At 42.8% G+C, this 22,123-nt stretch overlaps 1 protein-coding gene across 1 annotated transcript in view; it reads right to left on the reverse strand.

Moving 5' to 3' along the window:
* The window catches only part of COL13A1 (collagen type XIII alpha 1 chain), a 159,284-nt gene that overhangs the window by 66,657 nt on the left and 70,504 nt on the right, over nt 1-22,123 (reverse strand). The window contains exons 8-14 of the mRNA XM_065408179.1: nt 15,526-15,561; nt 13,902-13,928; nt 12,700-12,726; nt 10,416-10,442; nt 10,281-10,307; nt 9,123-9,149; nt 3,394-3,459 (exon numbers count right to left, since the gene is read on the reverse strand). Of these exons, the coding sequence (XP_065264251.1) occupies nt 3,394-3,459; nt 9,123-9,149; nt 10,281-10,307; nt 10,416-10,442; nt 12,700-12,726; nt 13,902-13,928; nt 15,526-15,561 (237 nt within the window). The remainder of the gene's footprint in view (nt 1-3,393; nt 3,460-9,122; nt 9,150-10,280; nt 10,308-10,415; nt 10,443-12,699; nt 12,727-13,901; nt 13,929-15,525; nt 15,562-22,123) is intronic.

The following is a 22,123-nucleotide window of genomic DNA, read 5'->3' on the forward strand; positions in this document are numbered from 1 at the left end:
CTATAAATGATTAATCCAGTAAATTCCTAGGGGACCATGACACTCAAGTTAAGCTCCCTGCTTTCTCAATTTTTTATCATTCCCTCTCCTTAGACACAGTATCACAAAGTCCTAATATCAGTGTCAGGATTTAAGTTCAACAAATTTCTCTTTGTGATCTCAGTGGAAGGCCTGAAATACAACATAGTAATTTATTCAAAATGAATATATGGGTTTGGGGCTATATCACAGGAGATAAAGAGCATTGTCTCCGCTGAACTTGTACTGCGCAGAAGATGAAGTTGTTGGATACAATGTGGTTCCACTCACATGCAGTCATTATCCACATGTGTGTACAATGCATGTAATACATATCCCATGCATGTAGTAACAATCCTACATCTATGCTATAGGTATGTGTTCTTGTAAGTCAGTTATGTGATCCCTCTTCCTACCTTCAGTGTCCTTGAGTTTATAAGCTAACAACAAGCATTACATAAAAATAGGCTTGTTCAAGGTGCCCAAGGAATGGCCACAGCTATTACTTCATTAGCCATAGTGAATTCCCCTAGAACTAGTAAGGAACAACACTGACCAGCAGAAAAGGACTGCTTTATAATAATGGAGACGCTAACACTGTAATGGGTGAGGATTTAACCTGAATGAAGGAGGGTTTGGTAGCTGGTGGCAAGTCAGTATAAGGGCACTACCATTAGAGGGCACCAGTCACATTAGCAGCAGACCTGGTCGAAAAATTTTCGACAAAACGGTTTCATTGGAAAATGCAGTTTAATCGAAATCCACAAAATGTTTTTTTCAACAAGTTTTTTTGATGGGAAGAAGGCAAAACAAATTGTTTTGAATTTCATTTTGTTTTGATAATGTCAAAACATTTTGTTTTAACTTTATCATTTTGATCCATTTTCTGTTGATTTTTTATATTAAATATGGTATATTCTATTTATATATTATAGTTAATATTTTATATAATATAAAAGTTGAAACTATATGAATCAAAATGAGAAAGTTGAAATGAAACATTTCAAGCCCATTAGTGATCCGGCCTCCCCTCTGTAATATCCCTCCGTATCCAATCAGAATTGCTGGTAGTTCACCCTGCCCTCACTATGGCCTAGGGAAAAAGAGCTTTATCTTTCCCCCTTTCTTTTAAGCAGTTTCCTAGTACATCCTGGGGTCTTTCCATAGAGATACATGAGCCTCCTTGAGCTGAATGTATATTCTATAGCCAGTGTCATTAAAGGACTATCAGCCATACACCTTTACATATTTTTTTTTTTTTGAGTGAATTTGGTTCCGATAAAAACATGACGCAAATAGCCTTGGACAGAGTTGGGCAGCGGCACACTACAAAATTCCCAGAGACCTTCTTGCTATTGCCTCTCCTTCCTGACTTATACTGCTAGCCCTGGCACACATCTCCTGAGCACACCCTACTCACTGTTCCAAACATGGATGAGACTACATTTATTTTCACTTCTGACCCGACAAGGATCTGAAGTTAAGCCAGGCGGATGGGGAATACATTAACCCTGCTGAGCTATCAAGGCTTTGGATTTGGCGTAGTTTTTAAAAAACACATTTTTAAAACCTTATGAATATGAAAACAAACTATTAGTTGCATACTAAGGTGATAAAGTTCACCTCTTTGTATTTTAGCCCTCGCTGGTACTTTCAGTTGCTAACCCTATGTCTTACTGAGACAAGGGGGAATCCTATTTGCCTGCTCCGTCTCCCACTACTCAGACTGTCAATAACTGGAATGGGCCCTCTGTTGGATGTGGCTATCCACTTCTTGTAATGACCGGGGCACAGAAGGTGCTAATGTGTGTATATATGTTAAACCCAGTTGCCTTGATGGAAATTCACGCTGGCAGCTGGCAAGCTTTCAGAAAGACACAGGCAACCTTCTTTGGTGGGATGCCTGAGCAAAGCATATGCCGTCACTGCAGTGTCCTTGCTTTTTTGCAGGGGACTTTGTTTAAGCAAGTGCTCCATGTAGACAGACTCCTAGACACATAAAGCTTAGTTACTACATAATTATATTCTTATTAGTACTTTCAGCCTGGAAAGACCCTTTAGGATTTAACTGGAATGTAACTGAGTAGATAGAGTAAGTTGGAGATCAGATATCATACTTATCAGATGTCATTTAATATTTTTAGCCATTAATTGGTGCTATTTTTCAGTTTTGTTAAACACCAATTAGTTGCCTAGATATTCCTTGTGGATTCAATGTTCTCTTCTCCCTCCAACAGGGCTTGCAGCTAACCGCTGCTCCCCCCACAACAAATTCTCTGTTATAACACTCTTGTTGGTATAGTGTAAAGCAGCAGCAGTTTTTCTTCCAACTACTGGTGGTCATATTTGTTTTACAGCTTCAGCTCTTTCTAGCATTCCAAATGTTTGGCTCCCAGGGTTCATATGACTTACTATTCTGCTGTGGGGAGGCAGGATTTGTCAGAGGGGGCTTACATTTTCTGCTGCTTACAGAGTGAATTTCACAGAAGCTAAATGAATCATATACTTCAAATTCACATTTTTTTTGTAATGCTTATGAGATTTACAGTCCTGGAGAATGAAGCCAGGTATAGAATGGAGTGCAGCAGTGCAAGCTTCCCTACCTGGCCCAGGAAATGAACTTTGGTTTAAAAAATCTTTCTATCTTTGCTTCTCTTTTGAGACTACCAGCTAGGGGGACAACCAATGCCAGCTGTGGTGGTTTGTGTGATGTAAACACCTGTCCAGTAGAAACTGGGCTGACACCACCAGTTCATTTCACATGGCTGAAAAAACACCAGATGATTACTCTAGGTAAACGGTAAACTGTACTGGGCATAGACCAGTAGCCTGGAAATGAAAGGCTGTATAGGGAATACCCATCCCTTGAGACATCCTGCTTTCTATATCTCATACACAGTGAAAACGGTTTGAAGTGACTGTGCAAAGGAATGACAAAAATCAGCTGATAACATGAGGTGGCTCAGTATGTTTTAAAACAGGAGTTTGCCTAGTAAGCATGGCTTCTTGCACCAGTTTTACAGCACTTACTAAATTTCAAAAAGGGATCTCTGACCAGCCATTGATGTTGTTGCTGTGCATGCAGGAACTGGCTCCTTAAGGTAGCAGTTAGGCTTATCCATGACACTACCTCCTTTTTTACCGCATTTTTCTTTGAGTCATATGTTTCATATTTAATTTGTTTTATTTTAAAAATCTGGATTCACTATGTTTCTGTTTAGACACATTTTCCCACCAAATATATGCTCCATTCTAAAGAGAGCCCCCGGCTCTGCCAAAGTCTTTTTGAAACCCCTTCTCAAAGGAAGGAAAGAAGCTAATTAATCTTATGATTCGGAGTAGGCTTAAAACAGGCAAAGAGGAAAAAGTGGCTACCTGGAAAGTGCGTCTCTTTATGACCGGGGGTGGAGCCAGCCGCACTGAATTGAGGAGAGGCAACAGCTGAAGAAGAAGACCGAACCCGAAGGTCACAGGGCAAAGGTCACAAGGCAAAGGAGTCAGTAGGACATCAAGAGAGAGCAGCCAATGAAGAAAATGAAAAGATAGGGAAAAAGAAAGACTGTAATGAGAATAAACCACAGGTGAGAGATAGTTGTGAATGGCACAGGGAGGGATACTTGTCATCGGGTACCGCTTGGCAAACCTCTGAGCTCTTCTGTATTGTACTTTAAACACAGGAAGAAATACCTCTGTGCTGGGCCTTGGAAGGCCCTGGTTTTCCTTGAAGGGACTATAATTTTGCTACCCCCTTGGTCTTTCACACCCAACCATTCTATCAGTTCTTTCTTGCTTTCTATCTCGGCTCAGAAAGGAAACTTACCAGGAGATTTCTTGTGCCAGCTTCTGCTGCACTCCTCAGATAATATTTATTGTATCAAAACATAAATATTCTTCTCCCCAGAGTTCCCTTGGGACAGTGCTGTTTCTCTCAATTGGTCCTTATTAGATCTGGGGCACTTATTAAGACAGCAGTTTGCTCTATGTTTTTAAAGCTCCTCTTGTCACCTGAGCTCTTTGGCAATTGCGGCTCCATATTTCTGTGACCCTCATTACAAGAAATATATTTTTTCTCTGGACATCATCATGTTACTAGATAAATCTGCAATGAATTCTCTACAAATTACAAAGACTGGTGACTATACAGTTACCCTCGCTACAGTTCACAGTTATCCCCTTTTCTTCCCTTACCCCAAGATTGTCCTCCATGTTCCTTTAAAAGCCCTAATAATCTTGCTATTTTCTTCCTCGTTAGACCTGCTCCTTCAAGCTATTGTGGGATTCTACCATTTAACTGGTTGGAGGGGTCAATGCACAACAGTGAAGGAGTCCCTCCCAAGCAGAGACAAAGTTCATCACCTATTCATCAACCTCACATTTCCTGCCAGGGACAGCAGTGAGAGAATGAGACCAGTTTGTGAACTTATACCCTTTTATAGCAAAGCAGAATTCTATTAGGAGCCGTCTCACTTGTTCAAGATCCTTCATTTTCTTTTGCTTCACAAAGACACTCCGTATCATCATGACCCAACTTGCGAGTGAATTGAGATGTCCCCTGATCACCAGAGGGGATGAACTTTTGCCTCACAATATGCTGAGCCTGCACTTTGTGTCTCCTTGTTTAACAGTAACAATGGCTTGTGATCCGTTTTGGACAAGAATCCTCTCTACATCACAAAGCTGATCCTCACAAATCAAAACCATGTACTAAAGTTCTGGGTCTTCTGTTCACCCTTCTACTGTATCTAATTTCCACTTCCAAACATGCTCCTGTCTGCCTGTGCACTCAGGAAGCTGCTTTGAACCACAGCACACGGGTGTTGACAGCACCGATTCAAACACCAGGAATGCTCATATTAGGCCTGATTCTCTTTCCCATTTACCTAACTCCATTGAAGTCACTCTTGATTTATAGCAGTGTAAGTGAGGGGAGCAGCAAGTCCTCCACGTGTGCACACACAGTACTCCTCTCTGTGGGTTTTCCCTGTCTGAACTGTGAACTCGAGGCTGAGAGGTGTTGCCCGCAGGTCTCCCACGACAGTGATGATGTGCATCTAAGCAGCACGCTCTGCTCCCCCTAAACATGGGTGTTTGTGTTTTACTGAAAGCTCAGACCCAGTCTTGTTGCAAAGTGAAATGTCATCACAATATTGCAGCCTTACAGTCCTGCCCACTGGGCAGTTTATATAAACAGTAAATACATACTTGAGGTAAACCAGTGGCGAGAGCCTCTGACTCAGAGGACCACAATTAAAAGCAGATTTACAGACCACATTAGGGCGCACTGAACCTCAGAAGAATTAAATATGCTAATTTCAGCTTTTGAGGTGAAGCTATATGATCAACTGAGCCTTTGAAAACTTGCAGTACCCGTGCAGTCAGCATACGTGGCATCTGGGAGGGAGTAAGCAGCCATGTTTTCAGTGCCAGGGCTCTGGAGACCAGTCAGTCTCTCAGAGGCAGTCTGCACTGATGGACTTTTTAATGTTATCCTGTCCCCTAATCTAACATAAGAAAGCATAAGCTATCAAGAAGTACAAAATGGCCCTAGAAAATTGACCAGGCCACTTTTGATAGGAGCAGGTTCTCCTCTGCCAAAAAGCAAACCTTTGTGAAGAGTGGGGTGAAGAACAGAGAAAGGAAGGGCTGAAGTGGGATGGGTGGGATTTTGACCAGAGCTCTCATGGTACTAATTAGGTTGTTCAGCGCCATGTGTGCATTGTGTGGAATATGGCCAACACCACTCAACATGATGCTGTATCACAATGGCTGGAAAATACAGAGATATTCTAGAATTTTCTTCAGCTTGGTTTGATGAATGGATATTTCCTTTGGGGCATTATCAGGACAATGTCAGGGAGCAAGGCAATATAAGAGACCAGCCTGGTGGTTCAGTGGAGCATTCTGGATTGGTTGCCTGTGTAGTGGGGGCTGGAAAAACTGTTACCTTTCAGGTGGGCAAAGGATCCATTTAGCATCTCCTTGTAGTAACTCGAGTGAATGATCTGGGAGTCACCAAGATGGGATTTGTGTGTGTGTGGGGGGGAACACTGTTGTATCTCATGTAACTCTATTGACTCGAAGAAGTAGTGGCTGAAATGTGCTGGCTGGAAGGAAGGGAGTGGGAGGGGCTATTCAAAATGGGTAAGGAAAAAAACAGCATGGAAACTCAGGAGCCTATTTAGTTTCCCTTCTTCAAAACTGACCATAGGTGAGAAGGGACCTGGCTATGAATTTAAGTACATAGAGAGCAAGCATATGAGGTGTGGATAAGAAATGTATTTCAAGCCTCTTTCTTCTGTCCCCAGATTTGCATCCCCAAAGTCCCAATGGCAAGTTCTTTTCAACACAGAGCATGCAATATTGTATCCACATCCTTGTTTCTTTTGCATCAGAACTGGGTCCAGTTAGACCATTACCCACAAACCTTTAGTGTAAGGATCTGATTAGAGCGCAGGGCTGCAAGTGTTGTACTTAGGTATTCCTAGGGGATAGTGAAGACACAGTGACACAGAACTGGGTCAGTTAGATACACCACATCATCAAGAGAAAAAAGAACTTTACTGGCCTGACTATTCTGAGACCAGGTTCCATTCCCAGCCCTAGACTGGCCATTGTGATTTTGTAACATGCTCTGATGACCCAGTCTGTCTTTAAGGATTATACCGTGTAACCTCCTAGTATGGTCTCTTTACCCACGGGAATGTATGTCCTGTTTGCTCATAGATTACACAATAGACTGATGGTTTAAAAAATGGGCCAAGGCAGGTTAAGAGGGAGCCTTGACTTTAAATTCCCTCTCTTTAAAAAAACCAAAAACCTGTCCCTGTTGTTATCATATTTCTAATTCATTGTCCTGCCCATGGCATCTGATGATGGTAACTGCTGCTTGTGTGAACCAGACAAATTCTAAGTTAGCTAAAAAAGTGCATAAAACTATTTAAAAAGGGACTTTTCTTAATGTTCATTTCCCTTTTTTCCCCCTTATAATGAGGAAGAGAGGGATATCTGTGCATAGGGTGGTCCACATCTACTATTCCCTTCCCCCTAGAGCCCTCTGGCTCACAGGTATATTCAACACAGGAAACTGGTCTGAGGGCAGTTGTCACACACACGTCAGAAGCTCTGACTCAGACAGGTTAAGCACTTCCATACCACTTTTTAAAAGATTGGATTTGGTGCTCCTATAGTCCTGGATAGAGCCAAGCAGGCCACAGGCAGGCTTCCCTTGCCTAGCTTCGCCAGTGTGCGTCATAACTCTAACCTGTAGCACCTCCTGTGTTACAGTCCTGGGCCTTTTTTAAGTGGAGACTGCCAACTATTGATTGGGTAGTGGTGGAATTTAAATGTGGACCAACATCCAGCAATGACTATGAACTGAGACCACTTGTGACCTCAGTCAGGTATAAACTGAGGTTATTCCTCTTAATTTGTAATCAATTTCTCCATTTCCTAATTGTGTTGAGTCCCTGCCCCCGCTTTTCACTTTGAACAATGTGGACAGTCTGGAGCCAAGGGCTGTAATGGAACCCAGGACACTGCTTAAGTGAACATTGTTGTTAGCTTTTTTTTTTTAACATAACAATCTAGTGAGATGGCTTGTCTAAATAAACACAGCTGACCTTCTATTATTGTATCGGGGCCGGAACACACAACCACCCTCCTCCCCCCAACACCCAGATGCCACTGACAGGTTTGCTATCTACATGCAGTCTTCATACCAGAGTCTTGGACCACCCCTAACCCCACTTCTCTCTGGGCCCAGGGCCAGCACCCGATCTAATTGTCCAGAGACTTTTGAAAAAATAAATAGAAAGCTTTTAAGCCTGTCTCCCTGTGCAAAGTGGTTACAAGTTTCAATCCTCTCATATGATGTCCTTCCAGTGCATTTCCAATGGCTTTTCAGAGCTAGAGTTGTTTTTAGTTTTGTTTATGCCTGGTTAAATTCTATCCCTATAATCCCCTAAACCCCATGATATACTCCCGTCTCTCTTGAAAGGGCAGGATGGGGAAGCAAGTGGGGCTACTTCCTGGGCTTAATAAGATTATTACCAAAATAAATAAGTGTCCCTCCCCTTTTCCAAGCAGTGATGTGCAAAAAGCCAGGCGGCATCTACAAGATTACAGGGAATTCACTGGGAACTGTGACAGAACTGGATGTCTAACTCTAAATGTAGACCATAGGCATTATTTACTGGGTAAAGAATTTCTACCCCGCCTCCCTCAAAAAACTTCCCGCCCCTCAGTGAATACATGGACTTTAAGTGTTCTAACTATAAATACAAAGGCTTTCCAGGCACACGGCCAGTTTTACCCATTGCCTTTCACTGATTTGCTCTTGAAGCCTACATTTCTGCAGCCCTTTATGGACCAGATTGTGCCCTCTGGATCTGCACATGGAGGGGGCACCCATGGAAGTTTCACCCAACTTTAGCTCAGCCAACTCTGCAGCACCATCCCTCCCTTCGGGCTCTATAGAAGGCTCTTCACATGGTCCAGGGCCTGTGCTGGAAGAGGAGAGGGTAGAGAACAAAGGGGCTGGGAAGGGAGAAGTGGCCAGGACAGTGCAGAATGAGGGCAGGAGATGCCCATTGTGCCCTGACTTGGCCTTATGCAAATTAGGTGAAAAAGATAACAGAGCCCTTAGCTATATGACATTTTCCCTGAGGCCCCCCAGACGTCCTAGCCATGCTGCCAGCAAGGGCACTTACTAGGGTCCAGAGATGGTATGGAGGCACAAAGCCTCTGAATGACCCTGGATTCCTACAGAGCCCTAGGGATCCACCAGGTTTAGGGGTGCAGCCCACATCCTTTTCCTCGTGAGGCAAAGCCTCCTGACAGGGTGATGTTGGGGGGGTTCTCCATGAGGGGATGGTATGGGTATATATCTGGAGGGCTGTCCTAGTTTAAAGGAATGAAATAAAGTTGTAAATCCCTCCTAGAAAATTCTTCCAACAACACATGTCAGTCAGTAAAATGGCACTTGTGGGACACATATGATGGACCTCATTAATGAAATATCCTACATTCCCATATAAAAGTCATTCAAATAAACTAGGATTAATGTGCAGCAAGCCATGGGACAGCTAATAACAAATACTGCTTACCCTGTGTGGGTAGTCTCCACACTGGCCCTGTGAATGGAGGGGATTAAAAGAAAATAGTTTAAATTGTGAATGCAGTGAACTAAAGTAGGCATATGGGGTCAGAGCCACAGCAGGTAGAAATCAGCATGGCTACACTACAGCTATGCCAATTTATACCAACTGAGCATCCAGTGTATTATCCACTACCCCTTTTCTCCCCAGTGTCATCATTTGTCTTTTGGCCAGAGATCCACAGAAAGCAATGGACAGACAGACACTCACTCTCTCTCATTTTGAAATGTACCCAAAATAACATTTTATAGGATTTCCCAGCATATAACCCATCAGATTTTCATTGTGGCTGCTGGGTCTTCACAGTTGGGATAAGATTTAAAAAAAATAGGATCCTAAATTCATATTTAGGCACCTAAATAAATGGTGATTTTCAAAACTCTTGAGCCAACATCACTCAGCACTTTTGAAAATCAGACCTCTTATTTAGAGGCCTACAAATGGATTTAGGAGACATGCTTTTGACTTCTAGTTTTGGAAACACTGTATTTTGTTATTAGTGTCAGGGACTTTTTCTTAAAACAATTTATGAAAAAATAAACAAAACCTCATCAAAGCACCTAGGTCTCGTGTTGCTCTTTATCCATTGCTGCTTTTAACTCTCCTTCATGCTTTAAAATGCTTCTGTTCTGATTACAATGTGACCATGTGGAAAACATTTTAGCCTCAGTTAAAATTATGAGTATGGTCAAAAAAGGCACTTTGGTATAGCTCACATTGGTACATTTGGTATAGCTCTATTCTGAGTCAGAGCTGCATAATTTAGTGAAGAAAAGAAGTTTTTACTGTAAACTCTTTAGCTATAGAAGAGCAGGCTGTATTCCATTCAGCCTCAGGCATTATCAACAGCATTTCTAGAGGAGTTCTCAGTCCATAATCTTTGGCATTGGTCATGACAGGAGTTGATGTATGAAGCAGGGGGAACACAGCTTGATTTTCAGATGTCCACAGGATGAGCCCACAACTAGAAAAATCTTGTCTGTTTTGTGAACTGACCTAATTTGCTCTGAAAGCCATAGCCGAAGGCTATGGAACACCAAGATGAATCACTCAATCATTTCCCTGCCTTTTAAATGTCATTATAAACCCAGCTCCCATTAAAATTACCTTTTCTCCTTTTTGTCCTGGAGGTCCCTGTGAAAGGAAAACAATTAAAAAATTAATTAAAGAGCACTGTGCCTATTAGGGGGAAAGTGCCAAAAGAAGGTAGATTTACAAGAAGGTGATAAGTTCAGCACTTACCGGCTGTCCCTTGGGACCAGCAACACCCTTTAAAAAAATACATTGTTGTGAGTTATATATATGCTTATACATTCAATGACAGGAACATTAAACATCTCAGCATGTGGCGTGTACTCAGATGGAAAAGTGGCTTTTTAAAAAGTCTTTAGCCAAAAATTTCTATGGTAGATCTCAGTTCCCCTTGCAGTGTTTCTTACACTGGAGGAGCGAAGATGCACAAGTCCTGCAGCTTTACTGAATGGGGATGCCAACAGGAGAGTGAGAAATTAAGTAGTTATATGACAGCCGCCCTCTTGGCTGACACACTGGGGACTGAAGCAGGGACCTCCAGAACCAAAAGCATGAGTTGATACTGGAGCAACTTATATTCTCTGTGGATCAGCACAGAGGGGCACCAGTAATACAGATGCACCGGAGGGTTACATATTTCATCTGCTCAAAGGATGCTCATCCTCAGCATCTGAGGCTCCCCAAATGAGCCCCCACTTATTTGATGGCCGCCATCTTGGCTGACATAGCAGGGATTGAACCAGGGGCCTCAGAACTAAAAGCATGTGCTGCTAAAACTCTCTAAGGAGGGGTTGTAACAATAGCCTCTGTGGCATGGCATGGCATGGCCCAGCAGGGGACCTCTAACACACGCTCACCAGAGGGTTCAGCTTCACCTATAGCTTTTCTTTTTTAAGGCCTAATTCTAGCTATGTGTTGGGCACCCTCCGTTCATTTCCATAGGAACTGAGGTTGGTTAGTGTCTCTCTGCAGTTGCTCGGCACCTTGCAGCTTCACTCCTGAATAAATTAAAAGCCAAAGTCTGTGCTTGAATTCCCTCATACAATTTTCATTTGCTTAATTGAGAATCACATGTGTGCCCTCAAAGGGCAGCATTTAGTCCTACAGAAGGATGGGCTCTAACTACAGAAGCCAATGGGAGCATCCTGTATAGGTCAGGCCCATTTTAACTCTCTATTTCCTCAGTGTGATGTTTAGGAATACTCCGGAAGCATCCTTCATGACTGGATATAGATTTATTGATTCTAATGGATTATATTAAATACAAAATATTTAGCACCTTGAGCAGTCAGCTTCTGTCTGGCACAAACAATGATATGCCCTGTGCATGCAGTATATTAATGAAAGCTACTTGAACAGTAAGGGGACACAGAAAGCAATTAATTTGCAAAGTAGTGTTAAATCAGTAATTGCTGGCCTTTGTGTCAGGTCAAGCAGGAGCTTGGTAAGGCTCTGGCTTGCACTATTTTGACAGATTCTAGGGAGAAAAGGAAGGGAGAGATACAAGATTTTACTTTAGCTTCAAGTGGAGAGTAAGAGAGAACACCTGCATTGCTTTAGTTCTCTGTCTTGCATATCAACACATGGACTTTCCTGGAATAAGCACACATAGGCAGAATAGCAGTACAGTTAACAAAATGGATATTTTTTGGAAGAACAAAAACAGTAAAAACTGAGTAACCCAAAGTGTGTCCAGTTACCTATATGTAGCTGATATGGTTGCTGGCTGCAGGGATATTACTAATTGCTGGCTTTCCAAATTACTCATTTGAATAACCTTGTGAATAGTGAACTCCCTGAACTATGTGAAAATTAGAGCTGGCCAAAAAAAATCGAAATTTGAAATTTTGATGAAATGAAGGAAACTAACACAGCTACATATTAGTTTTAAACATCTATATCATTGTGATTTCACAGCTAAAGTTCTTCAGATATCTCAAAGTCACAAGGCCTTGTTTAGGACACCATAAAGTACATGCCAAGTTGGTAGCATTAAAATTAAGCCATTTTGGATTTATCAAGAAAAATCTGAAAACTCATCTTAATAAGTGACAAATGTGCTTTTTGTTGTAGTTCAGAAAACCCAAAATCTGCTAAATGGGTTTTTATGAAACTTTCCATAAACATTCACTTCTGAGATGAGTCCAACCATGAAACATTTCAGTTCCCAAAGTATTTTTAAAGAACATACTTAGTAACCGAACATAAGGCTTAATAATGGAAATGACATTCCCATGTATAACTATAGAGTTGCTATTGTGACATGATGATACAGGTACTCATCATGTAAAAATTATAGCTAAACCTCCCAGCTTCTGCTATCATGATTTTATTATATTAGCTAGAAAGTTAGTATGTTAGCAGGAATTTGGGTGGTTAGTATGCAGAGATTACTCATTTCATTTGAGTCAAACTCTAGTTAATGCCCCTGAGGAGAACCAATACAACCCCAAACCAACCCACTACTCCCTGAAGATACACATGTAATTTTTACCATCTCCCCCTTCTGTCCAGGATGGCCCTGAAAAGGTAAAAGAGTGTGTATTATCATTATAGAATCAGGCCTAAACACTGCATTTACACATCCCCTTGCTGTGGCTGGTCATTTCATTTTGCTTATTCTTGGTACCAAAGAAGACATAATGTTGTACCCATGTAGCCTCACAGCAAGTGGATCATCACTCCTGATCATTCAGGTGCAAAGCACAGAAAATAAAGCTTTGCTGATGAATAGCATGGACATGTGGTGAGGTATTTAGACCCTCCCTAGAGGTTGACAAGAAGGGGTTAATGCTCGCCTTTGGACTAGAGGAAAGAGCACAGCTGTCTGCCCTGAGTCAGTGATGTGCAGGGTAGCAGTGCTCTGATTGATTAATTATCCCCAGCAGAGTATAAGAGGGATGCTTCTGAGAGCTGCTGAGGGATGTTTCTGGCAGTGAGATAAGACCCTTAGTATGTGGTTTGGTGCTAGGAGGAGCACTGGGTGGGGGATTGTGGTTTCTTTTTCTTTCTGAAACTTGGTTGCAGTGAGCTACAGTTTAGACTTTTCTTTTGGACATGCCTGAAACAACTCATGCCTTGTTTCTTGACTGTGGTTGGGAGAAACTCTGCAGTATTTGTGTTTCCCTTTTAAAGGGGCAGGACATTATTTACATTTGTTTGTCTGTTTTACAACAAAGCCCACCACAAAAGGGGCTTGAGTGCCACAAAGGTCTTCAGAATCCTTTGCTGTGCTAGCTGACCTGTTGCAATGTGGGGGAGGAATAAACCATAATGTTCAATTAATAGCTAGTCTAGGCTGCAGTGAGATGATATCTGAAGCTTAGGAAACTCATTCTATTTGTCTCTGTCTCTAGCTGTAACTGCTGGAGGTGGGAACTCAATTGCTCAGTTAAGTTTAAAGGGCAGCTTCAGGGATAAGTGCTAGTTCACAGGTGAAGCAATAGGGTAACCAGAAGAGCAACATCAGTAGGGCACCTTCCATGATTTACTGATGCTCTGAAGCCTCTCCAGGGGAATTTGGTGGTGGTGTTTTCCTGCCCACAATCTTTCATATGCAAATTGGCATGCACACACTTTGCAAAATAATTCTATACAAATTAATCTATTAACAGCCTGGCTCAGAGGACAGGAGAAGTACTAGACAAAGGGACATGAACAGGGAGAGAGAAGCTGTGAGGGAAATGTTTCACTTACTGGTTTGCCATCCAAACCAATCGGGCCCTGAAAGAAAAAAGAGAGAGTTGATGGGGAAACTAGTTCATTGGTGGTTTATGCATTTGCCCCACAAATCTGGGTGGGGACTCAGTAGGATACAGATGGATTACACAGGATATGGCAGAAAGAACAGTGAAGGAATGATGTGGCTGTGACTTTAAACAATGAATCACTTGAGACGCAGAACATAGGAGAAAGAAAGCAAATTGACTAACCCAGTGGAGTGCTGCTATGTGAGAGATTTCTTATCCTGGTCTCTCACTGGTGGGGTGTGCTGCAGAGCCAATGTACCCATCGCTCAGTCCCATGGGGGAATTTCTTGCCTCAGTCACTAGTGGCCTCTGGCTAATTAAGGAACTATCTTGATGGGCTCTGAGTGGCCCTTGCAGTTCTCCTTGGCTAGAAGGATGCTGGCTGTGATGCAAGGGCTCAAGTGTGAGGGGCTGTGTAGGAAAAATGGGGGGGTCCTCAGGACTCTGGCAGGATTACTGAGAAGTTGTGGAGGGGGCAGAAGTGAGGGGAGAGGAAAGGATAAAATGGGAAGATGGGAGTCATGCACTAAAACACCTTTGAAGGTCTGGGCCCTGGTTTGTTTTTATTTTAACTTGATCAGGGCTTGTTTGCTCTCCTTATGCTTGGACATCAAAGTGTGGAGAGATCTGCTTCTCCTCAGTGCCTTGCTCCTACTAAAGTGAGGGTAGTTTGCAATTATTGGCCACCTTTCAGAGAGGCAGGGCAGAGAGTCCAGTGCTCAGTGGGCATGGAGACTGCAGATTCCTCGTTTTTTTGTTCTCTCCTCCCCCCCCCCCCCCCGGTCCAAGGCAATTGCCCGCAGATCTGTGATTATACACAGCAAATCCTTGAATAAAAACTACCAAGCCCTCAGCTGAACTGAGCAGGCTGGCAGAGGGGTGTGTGTGTGTGTGTGTGTGTGACAAAGGTAGTTCAGTTATCAGAATAAATTAACAGAAAATACATAATGAATACAGTTTTGGAACAGAATAGATGCTGTGGATGGTGCTGCAGGACCAACCTGCCAGCAAGTGTGGGGCTGAAATGGGAATTTCTTCATCTTCAGAATCTGTTTTTCACGTCATGGCCCACTCAGGTTATATCTGTAACTTACAGTGCTGCAAAAGAAATTCCAGCCATGCTTTTACCCTCTTCCCCTCCTGTTGCCTGGGCTTTTAGTCTAGCAAAGTCAATAGCTGAGCCACGCTGCACAGAGCCGGATGAATCTCAGGGGCTCTTTGTTATTACAATATCACACTGGAGTTCATTAAGGATGGAATTTCACTTACCTGGGGTTTATTTTCTTTATTTTGGTTGTTTTGGGGTGTTTTTTACAGCACAGACCTGGCGTCAACCATGGTATTTTAACATTAGGGTTTTTAAAAAATTTAATTTCCTTTAGTGTTGTATCTTTGTTTTTTAAGGCATCATTAAAAAGAAAAGAAAATAGTAATGAAACAGAAAAAACCTTTTCAATTACATTATATTGGGTCCGTGGTTTTGGATGGAAATGCTGAAAGGCACTTAGCTTTAGTGACATGAGCTGGCAATATTATACACTTGTACCTCATAGATTAACAGTTCCACTTACCGGAAATCCAGGAAAACCTCTCGTTCCAGGCTGGCCCTGAGAAGAATAAAATGGAGACAGAGAGGTTTAAAGAAATCTGAGAGCAGTGCAACATGTCTTCCTAAAATTGCTCTGTAGGGCCTCAGGGTTTATTTTCCCCAACCTGATCTCTGTGTAATATCACTGCAGTTCTCAGTATAGTCACCCAAGACTTAAGTGTGTTTTAAGAAAGCAGGCTACTGGGGAGCCAGGGGAAGTCTCCAATCACAGCTTCGTTTTGTACGGAGCCAGGACAGTGTTGGAGATGGTCCAATTTGGACTCCGAGTACTTTGTCTGAAGTTTCTGAAGTAATTAAATGGGCGTTCCTAGCTCACACGCTGGCCTTCTGGAGCATTTTCCAGCGCCTAAGCTCTCTTTATGGAAATTCCTTGCATAGCCACATGCATGGCCATAAAATGAGGTCTTTAATACTGAGTGATGTGTAGTGCAATGTGCAAACCCTTGCAGCTCACCAAGTCTATATCATCAAGACAAACTCTATGCTATTGCCCCAGTTCATTAATTTTACTCACAAAGAAAATTTTGTAGCAGAGATTCTGAAAAATAAAAAGGGATTGTATGTAAAGTGAATGGGTGATGTAAACAAGCCCCTTCCCCTCTCTTCTTTTCCAATAAGTCAGTTTCTGATTGTCAATGCAAGATCTGAATCAAACAAAATGCAGCAAGTATTGGCAGATCACACAATGGAGTGACTGTCAGACTACTTGTCATAGATTCAACCACATGCAGACAATTAGAGGGTGAAAGCCTCATGGCTGCTAGTTTGCAAAACACTAAGTGCCAGAGCACAGATATCCTATAAGTCCTGTTTATTTAAGGGTATCTGAATCCTGATTTAGCTAGCGATGTGTGAGCCATCTTGGAAAGAATAACAACAAATTTCAGTCCGATCCTGAAATTAAGCCGTTCAGATTAAAATAGTTGAATGAAGTAAATTCTGTGCCTCTCTCTTCTTCTCTGACCCCTGAAATCCATTTTGCAATTTCAATAGGTCTAGTTCTCTCTGCTGGGCTAACTATTCTCTTCAGACCTTGTGCATTCTGGGACTTCCCAGCTGGGTGAGGTGGGGAAGGGAAATACCTTCTAGGGCACTTTTAACCTAGGGAAGTCTCTAAGCATATAAAATTTGAATGAAACAACGGCTGGGACTGAACATAGTTTATGACCAGACCTTTGATCCTCACAGTGGAGTATCAGTGAAGGTTCAGGGCTATTTAGCAGTTGAGGCGAATGACTTGGGAGCCGGATGCATATTCAGAATGAGAGAGAAGAAGTTGGGAGGTCAGGTGAAGGATCTGGCTGGGTTGGGAGAAAAAGGGGGTGCAGAGGTGCAGGGAGCAGTGGATAAGGAACCGTTCATGATTTTGGTGGGGCTCTTCGGAAATTGTGAGCCTGAGTCCTTTTTGAATTCCTCCATCACTGTAGTTAACAGTCCTATGCAGTAGCAAGGGATTAGCTCACTAGACAGTGTGCAGCATTGTGGAATTAAGCCCAATAGACTATAGAAGCAGGGAATAGTCAGAGCACATCAATGCCCAGCCTTGCCTCTTCCCTCCTTTAGCTCCCCCAACATGTGCTGGGGACTGGGAAAAGGGCCAGATTAGAGCCCCTTTGGCAGTAGAAGGAGCCTTTACCTCGGGGTATTCCACAGAGAATATTTCCACCCCTTTACAGCCCCTTACGCCTCTGGAGTGACATAATGGGACCTTGGCACAATGTAGAGTTGGGCCCAAAATCTTTTTTGCAGAGCTCTAGAGAACTACAGCTACTATAAAATGTCTCAAATTGCACCAAACAGTAATGTTGCTATTCAGAATGCTAGCATGACTGAATCATTCACATTGTTTTTTTAAAGCTTTACTAAGTTGAATTTGGTCATAGTTGCTTTGCAGGATACATATAAAACCACCTGGATCCGTTGGCTTGTGACCAGAGGAGAAGATACGCTATAAATTTAAGGATCTGCCCAATGCTGATTTCCAAAAGGGTGAGAACTGAGAGGATCTCATTAATAACTCATTAATTTGTGGACTAGTCCCACAGACAAGAAGTGCTAAGAAAAGAATTAAGGAGGAAACCCGGAAATGGTGCAATTTGGCCTCTGCTACCTTTCTTGTAAACTATAAACTGCTTCCTTTTACTCCTTGGCTAAAGTCTGACGTGTACAATAACAGGCCAAAGCAAAAGTTGACCAACTAAAGATTCCAAGAAACATTTTTTCCTTCTCTTGTTCAAATGTTGTTCATATCAAGTATATAGTCCTGGGAATTGCCAAATAATAGAGATTGTCTGTTTCTGCCACTGTCAGCACAATGCTTCTTTCTGGCCAGAATGCCTGAAGAGAAGTTAAGCGGCAGAAAACTCTGGAAGTGAAAACTTGAACCTCCTCTTTCCTCTAAAAGAAAATCTGGAAACTATTTGTCATCCTACCTCTTTCCAAAGTGGCCCCAACCTCCAGCATTTGCTTATTTATCTTGGGCATTAGGTAATCCTTTATACTTATCACCAACTCTTCATGAAATTAAATCATCTTTTCAACAGACTTTGGGGGTGGAAGAAGTGAATTTTGCCAGTACGGGCTTGTGAAGTTCTGGGGTACAATCCAAACCAGTAAGGGGCTGTGTCTCATAGACTCATAGACTTTAAGGTTAGAAGGGACCATCATGATCTTCTAGTCTGACCTCCTGCACATTGCAGACCACAGAACCTCACTCACCCACTCCTGTAATAGACCCATAACTTCTGCCTGAGTTACTGAAGTCCTCAAATCATGATTTAAAGACTTCGAGTTAAAGAGAATTCACCATTTACACTAGTTTAAACCTGCAAGTGACCCATGCCCCAGGCTACAGAGTAAGGCGAAAAACCTCCAGCATCTCTGCCAATCTGACCCAGGGGAAAATTCCTTCCCAACCGCAAATATGGCAATCAGACCCTGAGCATGTGGGCAAGACCCACCAAGCAGATACCTGGGAAAGAATTCTCTGTAGTAACTCAGAGCCCTCCCCATTTAGTGTCCAGTCTCTGGCCATTGGGGATTTTTGCTAATGCCAGTTGCCGATGGGCTACATGCCATTGTAGGCAGTCCCATCATATCACCCCCTCCATAAATGTATCAAGCTCAGTCTTGAAGCCAGTTAGGTTTTTCCCCCCCCCCCCCGCTCCCCTTAGAAAGCTGTTCCAGAACTTCACTCCTCTGATGTTTAGAAACCTTCACCTAATTTCAAGCCTAAACTTGTTGATGGCCAGTTTATATCCATTTGTTTTTGTGCCCACATTGGCACTTAACTTAAATAACTCCTCTCCCTCCCTGGTATTAATCCCTTTGATGTATTTATACAGAGCAATCATATCTCCCCTCAGCCTTCTTTTGGTTAGGCTAAACAAGCCAAGCTCTTTGAGTCTCTTCTCATAAGATAGGTTTTCCATTCCTTGGATCGTCCTAGTAGCCCTTTTCTGCACCTGTTCCAGTTTGAATTAATCTTTCTTAAACATGGGAGACCAGGATTGCACACAGTATTCCAGATGAGATCTCACCAGTGCCTTATATAATGGTATTAACACTTCCCTGTCTCTACTGGAAATACCTCACCCAATGCATCCTAGGACTGCATTAGCCTTTTTCATGGCCATATCACACTGACAGCTCATAGTCATTCTGTGATCAGGCAATACACCCAGGTCTTTCTCCCCCTCTGTCTCCTCCAACTGGTAAGTCCCCAGCTTATAGCAAAATTCTTGTTGTTAGTCTCTAAATGCATGACCTTGCACTTTGCACTATTAAATTCCATCCCATTTCTATTACTCGAGTTTAAAAGGTCATCCAGATCTTCTTGTATGATATTCCGGTCCTCCTCTGTATTGGCAATACCTTCCAACTTTCTCTCACCTCCTGCCCCACAACCTTAGATGCCTCACTATGCCTTACTGTTGTAGCTGTCAACCTGGGCCACTCACACACAGCCTACCAGCATGCAAATCACACCCTGAATGTCTGTGTATAGCTACAGTCCTGGTCCAGCAACTCTGACCCCAGCAGCCTGTCAGCAACACGCCAGCCACACTCTGGCTTTCACCAGCCTTGGTTACTACTTGCAGGGTGACCCCAACACACTCCCAGTCCTGATTTTTCCCAAAAACATGTGTTCTGCACTGTCCAGCCTCTCCTGGGCAGTTCAGATATAAAAAGTCCGTTGCTCCTGTAAAGGGTCAATATTCAACCGTTTGCGACTTTAACTGGAGTTACCAAACAGATTAGTTTAAACACAACACTGGATTAGTTTAGATTAAAAATAAAGCACATTTATTTAACTACAAAGAGAGAGATTTTAAGTGGGTACAAGTACAAGATATTAAAGTCAGAAAAGGTTACAAGAGAAATAAAGATAAAACTCTTTCTAGTCGCTGAAACTTAATAAGCTAGACTTGGTTCAAGGTAATATCCCAGCAACAGAGCTGACCAAATTCTCTGATCAGGATCTCCCCCCAAAGTCAAAGGGCTGGTTCCTTTGTCGTCTTAGGTGGAGAGAGAGAGAACCTGGTGTGTTTTTGCCCCTCACTTTTATAGTCCTGTCCCCCTTTGAAATACATTTTCCTGAGGGTTACCCCTAGATAAAGTTCATTCCAGCTGTGAAGAAGGAAACAGGGAGTCTTGTGGTAAAAGAGGTTCCATATTGTTGTTTGCTAAAATGCAGATCGATCTGTTCCTGCCCCGCTTTGTTGCCAAAGAATGGCCATTTGACAAGTGATTGCCAGTCAACTTTGATGACACCTGACTAGAGGTGTCAGCTTATCCTTTGTCTTTGAGAAACCGGTTTACCCACTCCCCAGACTAATCTGGTAAGCACATTTGTAGTCATAATTTCAGCTTATGTTCATAACTCCTAATAAGTATTTCGCACATACATTACACAAGAATATTGATGATCAATGTGTCACTAGCTTTTAAGTGATACCTCACAAGGCATATTTTGCACAAAGATTATTACACTAATGTGTAGGATGTGTATACAGGGGTGCTTTCGGTCATAGTTCTTCTAAGAGCTTTGGCTGTGATAGACAAAAATCCATTTTAAATATTGTTGTTACTTGGGTGAACCCTTTGTATGGGTTGAGTTAAAACCCCAGTGAGACTAGCAGATGTGAACTTGCCCTCCCGTTAACATAATTGTAAGCATAAGCCTCACTTAAGACAAAATGTGTGTGTGTGTGTCTCTGTGTGTGTGTGTGTGTGTGTGTGTGTGTCTGTGTCTGTGTATACCTACCCAGGAGTTTTTATTGAGTGTTGTTTTGGATAGTGTGTGTATGTGTGTGTGTGTGTGTGTGTGAGTGAGAGAGAGATCACAGAACTGAGGTCACATAAGAACAGATGGAGTGAGAGAGGCAGCCTGAAGGAGCAGCTAAAAGCATGAGGCTGACCCTGGGACTGTTGGTAGATCTATCCAATTACAACTCTCAGGACATCTGCATCACTCTTGAGGCCAATTATTAGCTAAGAGCTGCAGTTTATGACAAAGGGGGAAAGGGACAAGCCTGTTATTCTTATATTCCATTGTGTGGTTAATTCAGTGCTCAGAAAACGAAAGGACTGATCCACTCAGAGCCCAGTATAGTGCAGGCAGAACAAGCACTGTCAATGCACCCTGACCTGTAACACCCCTTGCTATTCTATTCCTGGATCACAACACAACTCTTCTGAAACACCTCAGTCCTGAACAACAACCTCTTTTCCTCTGTCTCTGCTATTCTAAGTCTGGGAGACTTATAATATACTTCCTAGAAGGACTTATGCTGAGCCTTTCTCATTGAAAATCAAAAGTGTGCACATAAACTCAATAAAGAGATGTGATTAATGTTTTGCTAGGAACAGCAGGACACCCTGTTGTTGGCTAAAAGGATCAGGACAATAAGATATCTTTTCCCGTGCCAGAGTGAAGCTCCTGTTCCTAGACTCTGCAGAGAGTGAACAATGTGTTTCACCCTGGGGTAGGGGGGAGGGACATTTTGTCTATTAGGTCTTCTTTCCCAATCCGCTTGGTGTACTATTGTCCTTCCTTATTGCTAGGGCCCTACCAAATTCATGACCAAAAAAACGCATCACAGACTGTGAACTCTGATCTCCCCCCATGAAATCTGGTCTTTTGTGTGCTTTTACCCTACACTATACAGATTTCACGGGGGAGACCAGCGTTTCTCAAATTTGGGGTCCTGACCCAAAAGGGAGTTGCAGAGGTCACAAGGTTATTTTAGGGGTGGTCATGGTCAGTGTTCCCTCTAATTTTTCCCACCCATGTGCGGAATGAATTTGTTATGTGCACCAATATGGATGTGATATGTGACACATCACCTTCAAATTGGTGCACATAACAAAATTCATGTGGTGGAGGGGTTTGGAGTGTGGGTGGGGGCTCAGGGCTGGGGCAGAGGGTTAGGGTGGGGGGAGGGCTCCAGCTGGGGGTGTGGGCTCTGGGGTGGGGCTGGGGATGAAGGGTTTGGGGTGCAGGAGGGTGCTCTGGGGCTACCAGACTTCTCTCCCCACAGCAGCACCTGTGCTGGGGG

This window comes from Emys orbicularis, chromosome 7, assembly GCF_028017835.1.
Source record: "Emys orbicularis isolate rEmyOrb1 chromosome 7, rEmyOrb1.hap1, whole genome shotgun sequence".
NCBI lineage: Eukaryota > Metazoa > Chordata > Testudines > Emydidae > Emys > Emys orbicularis.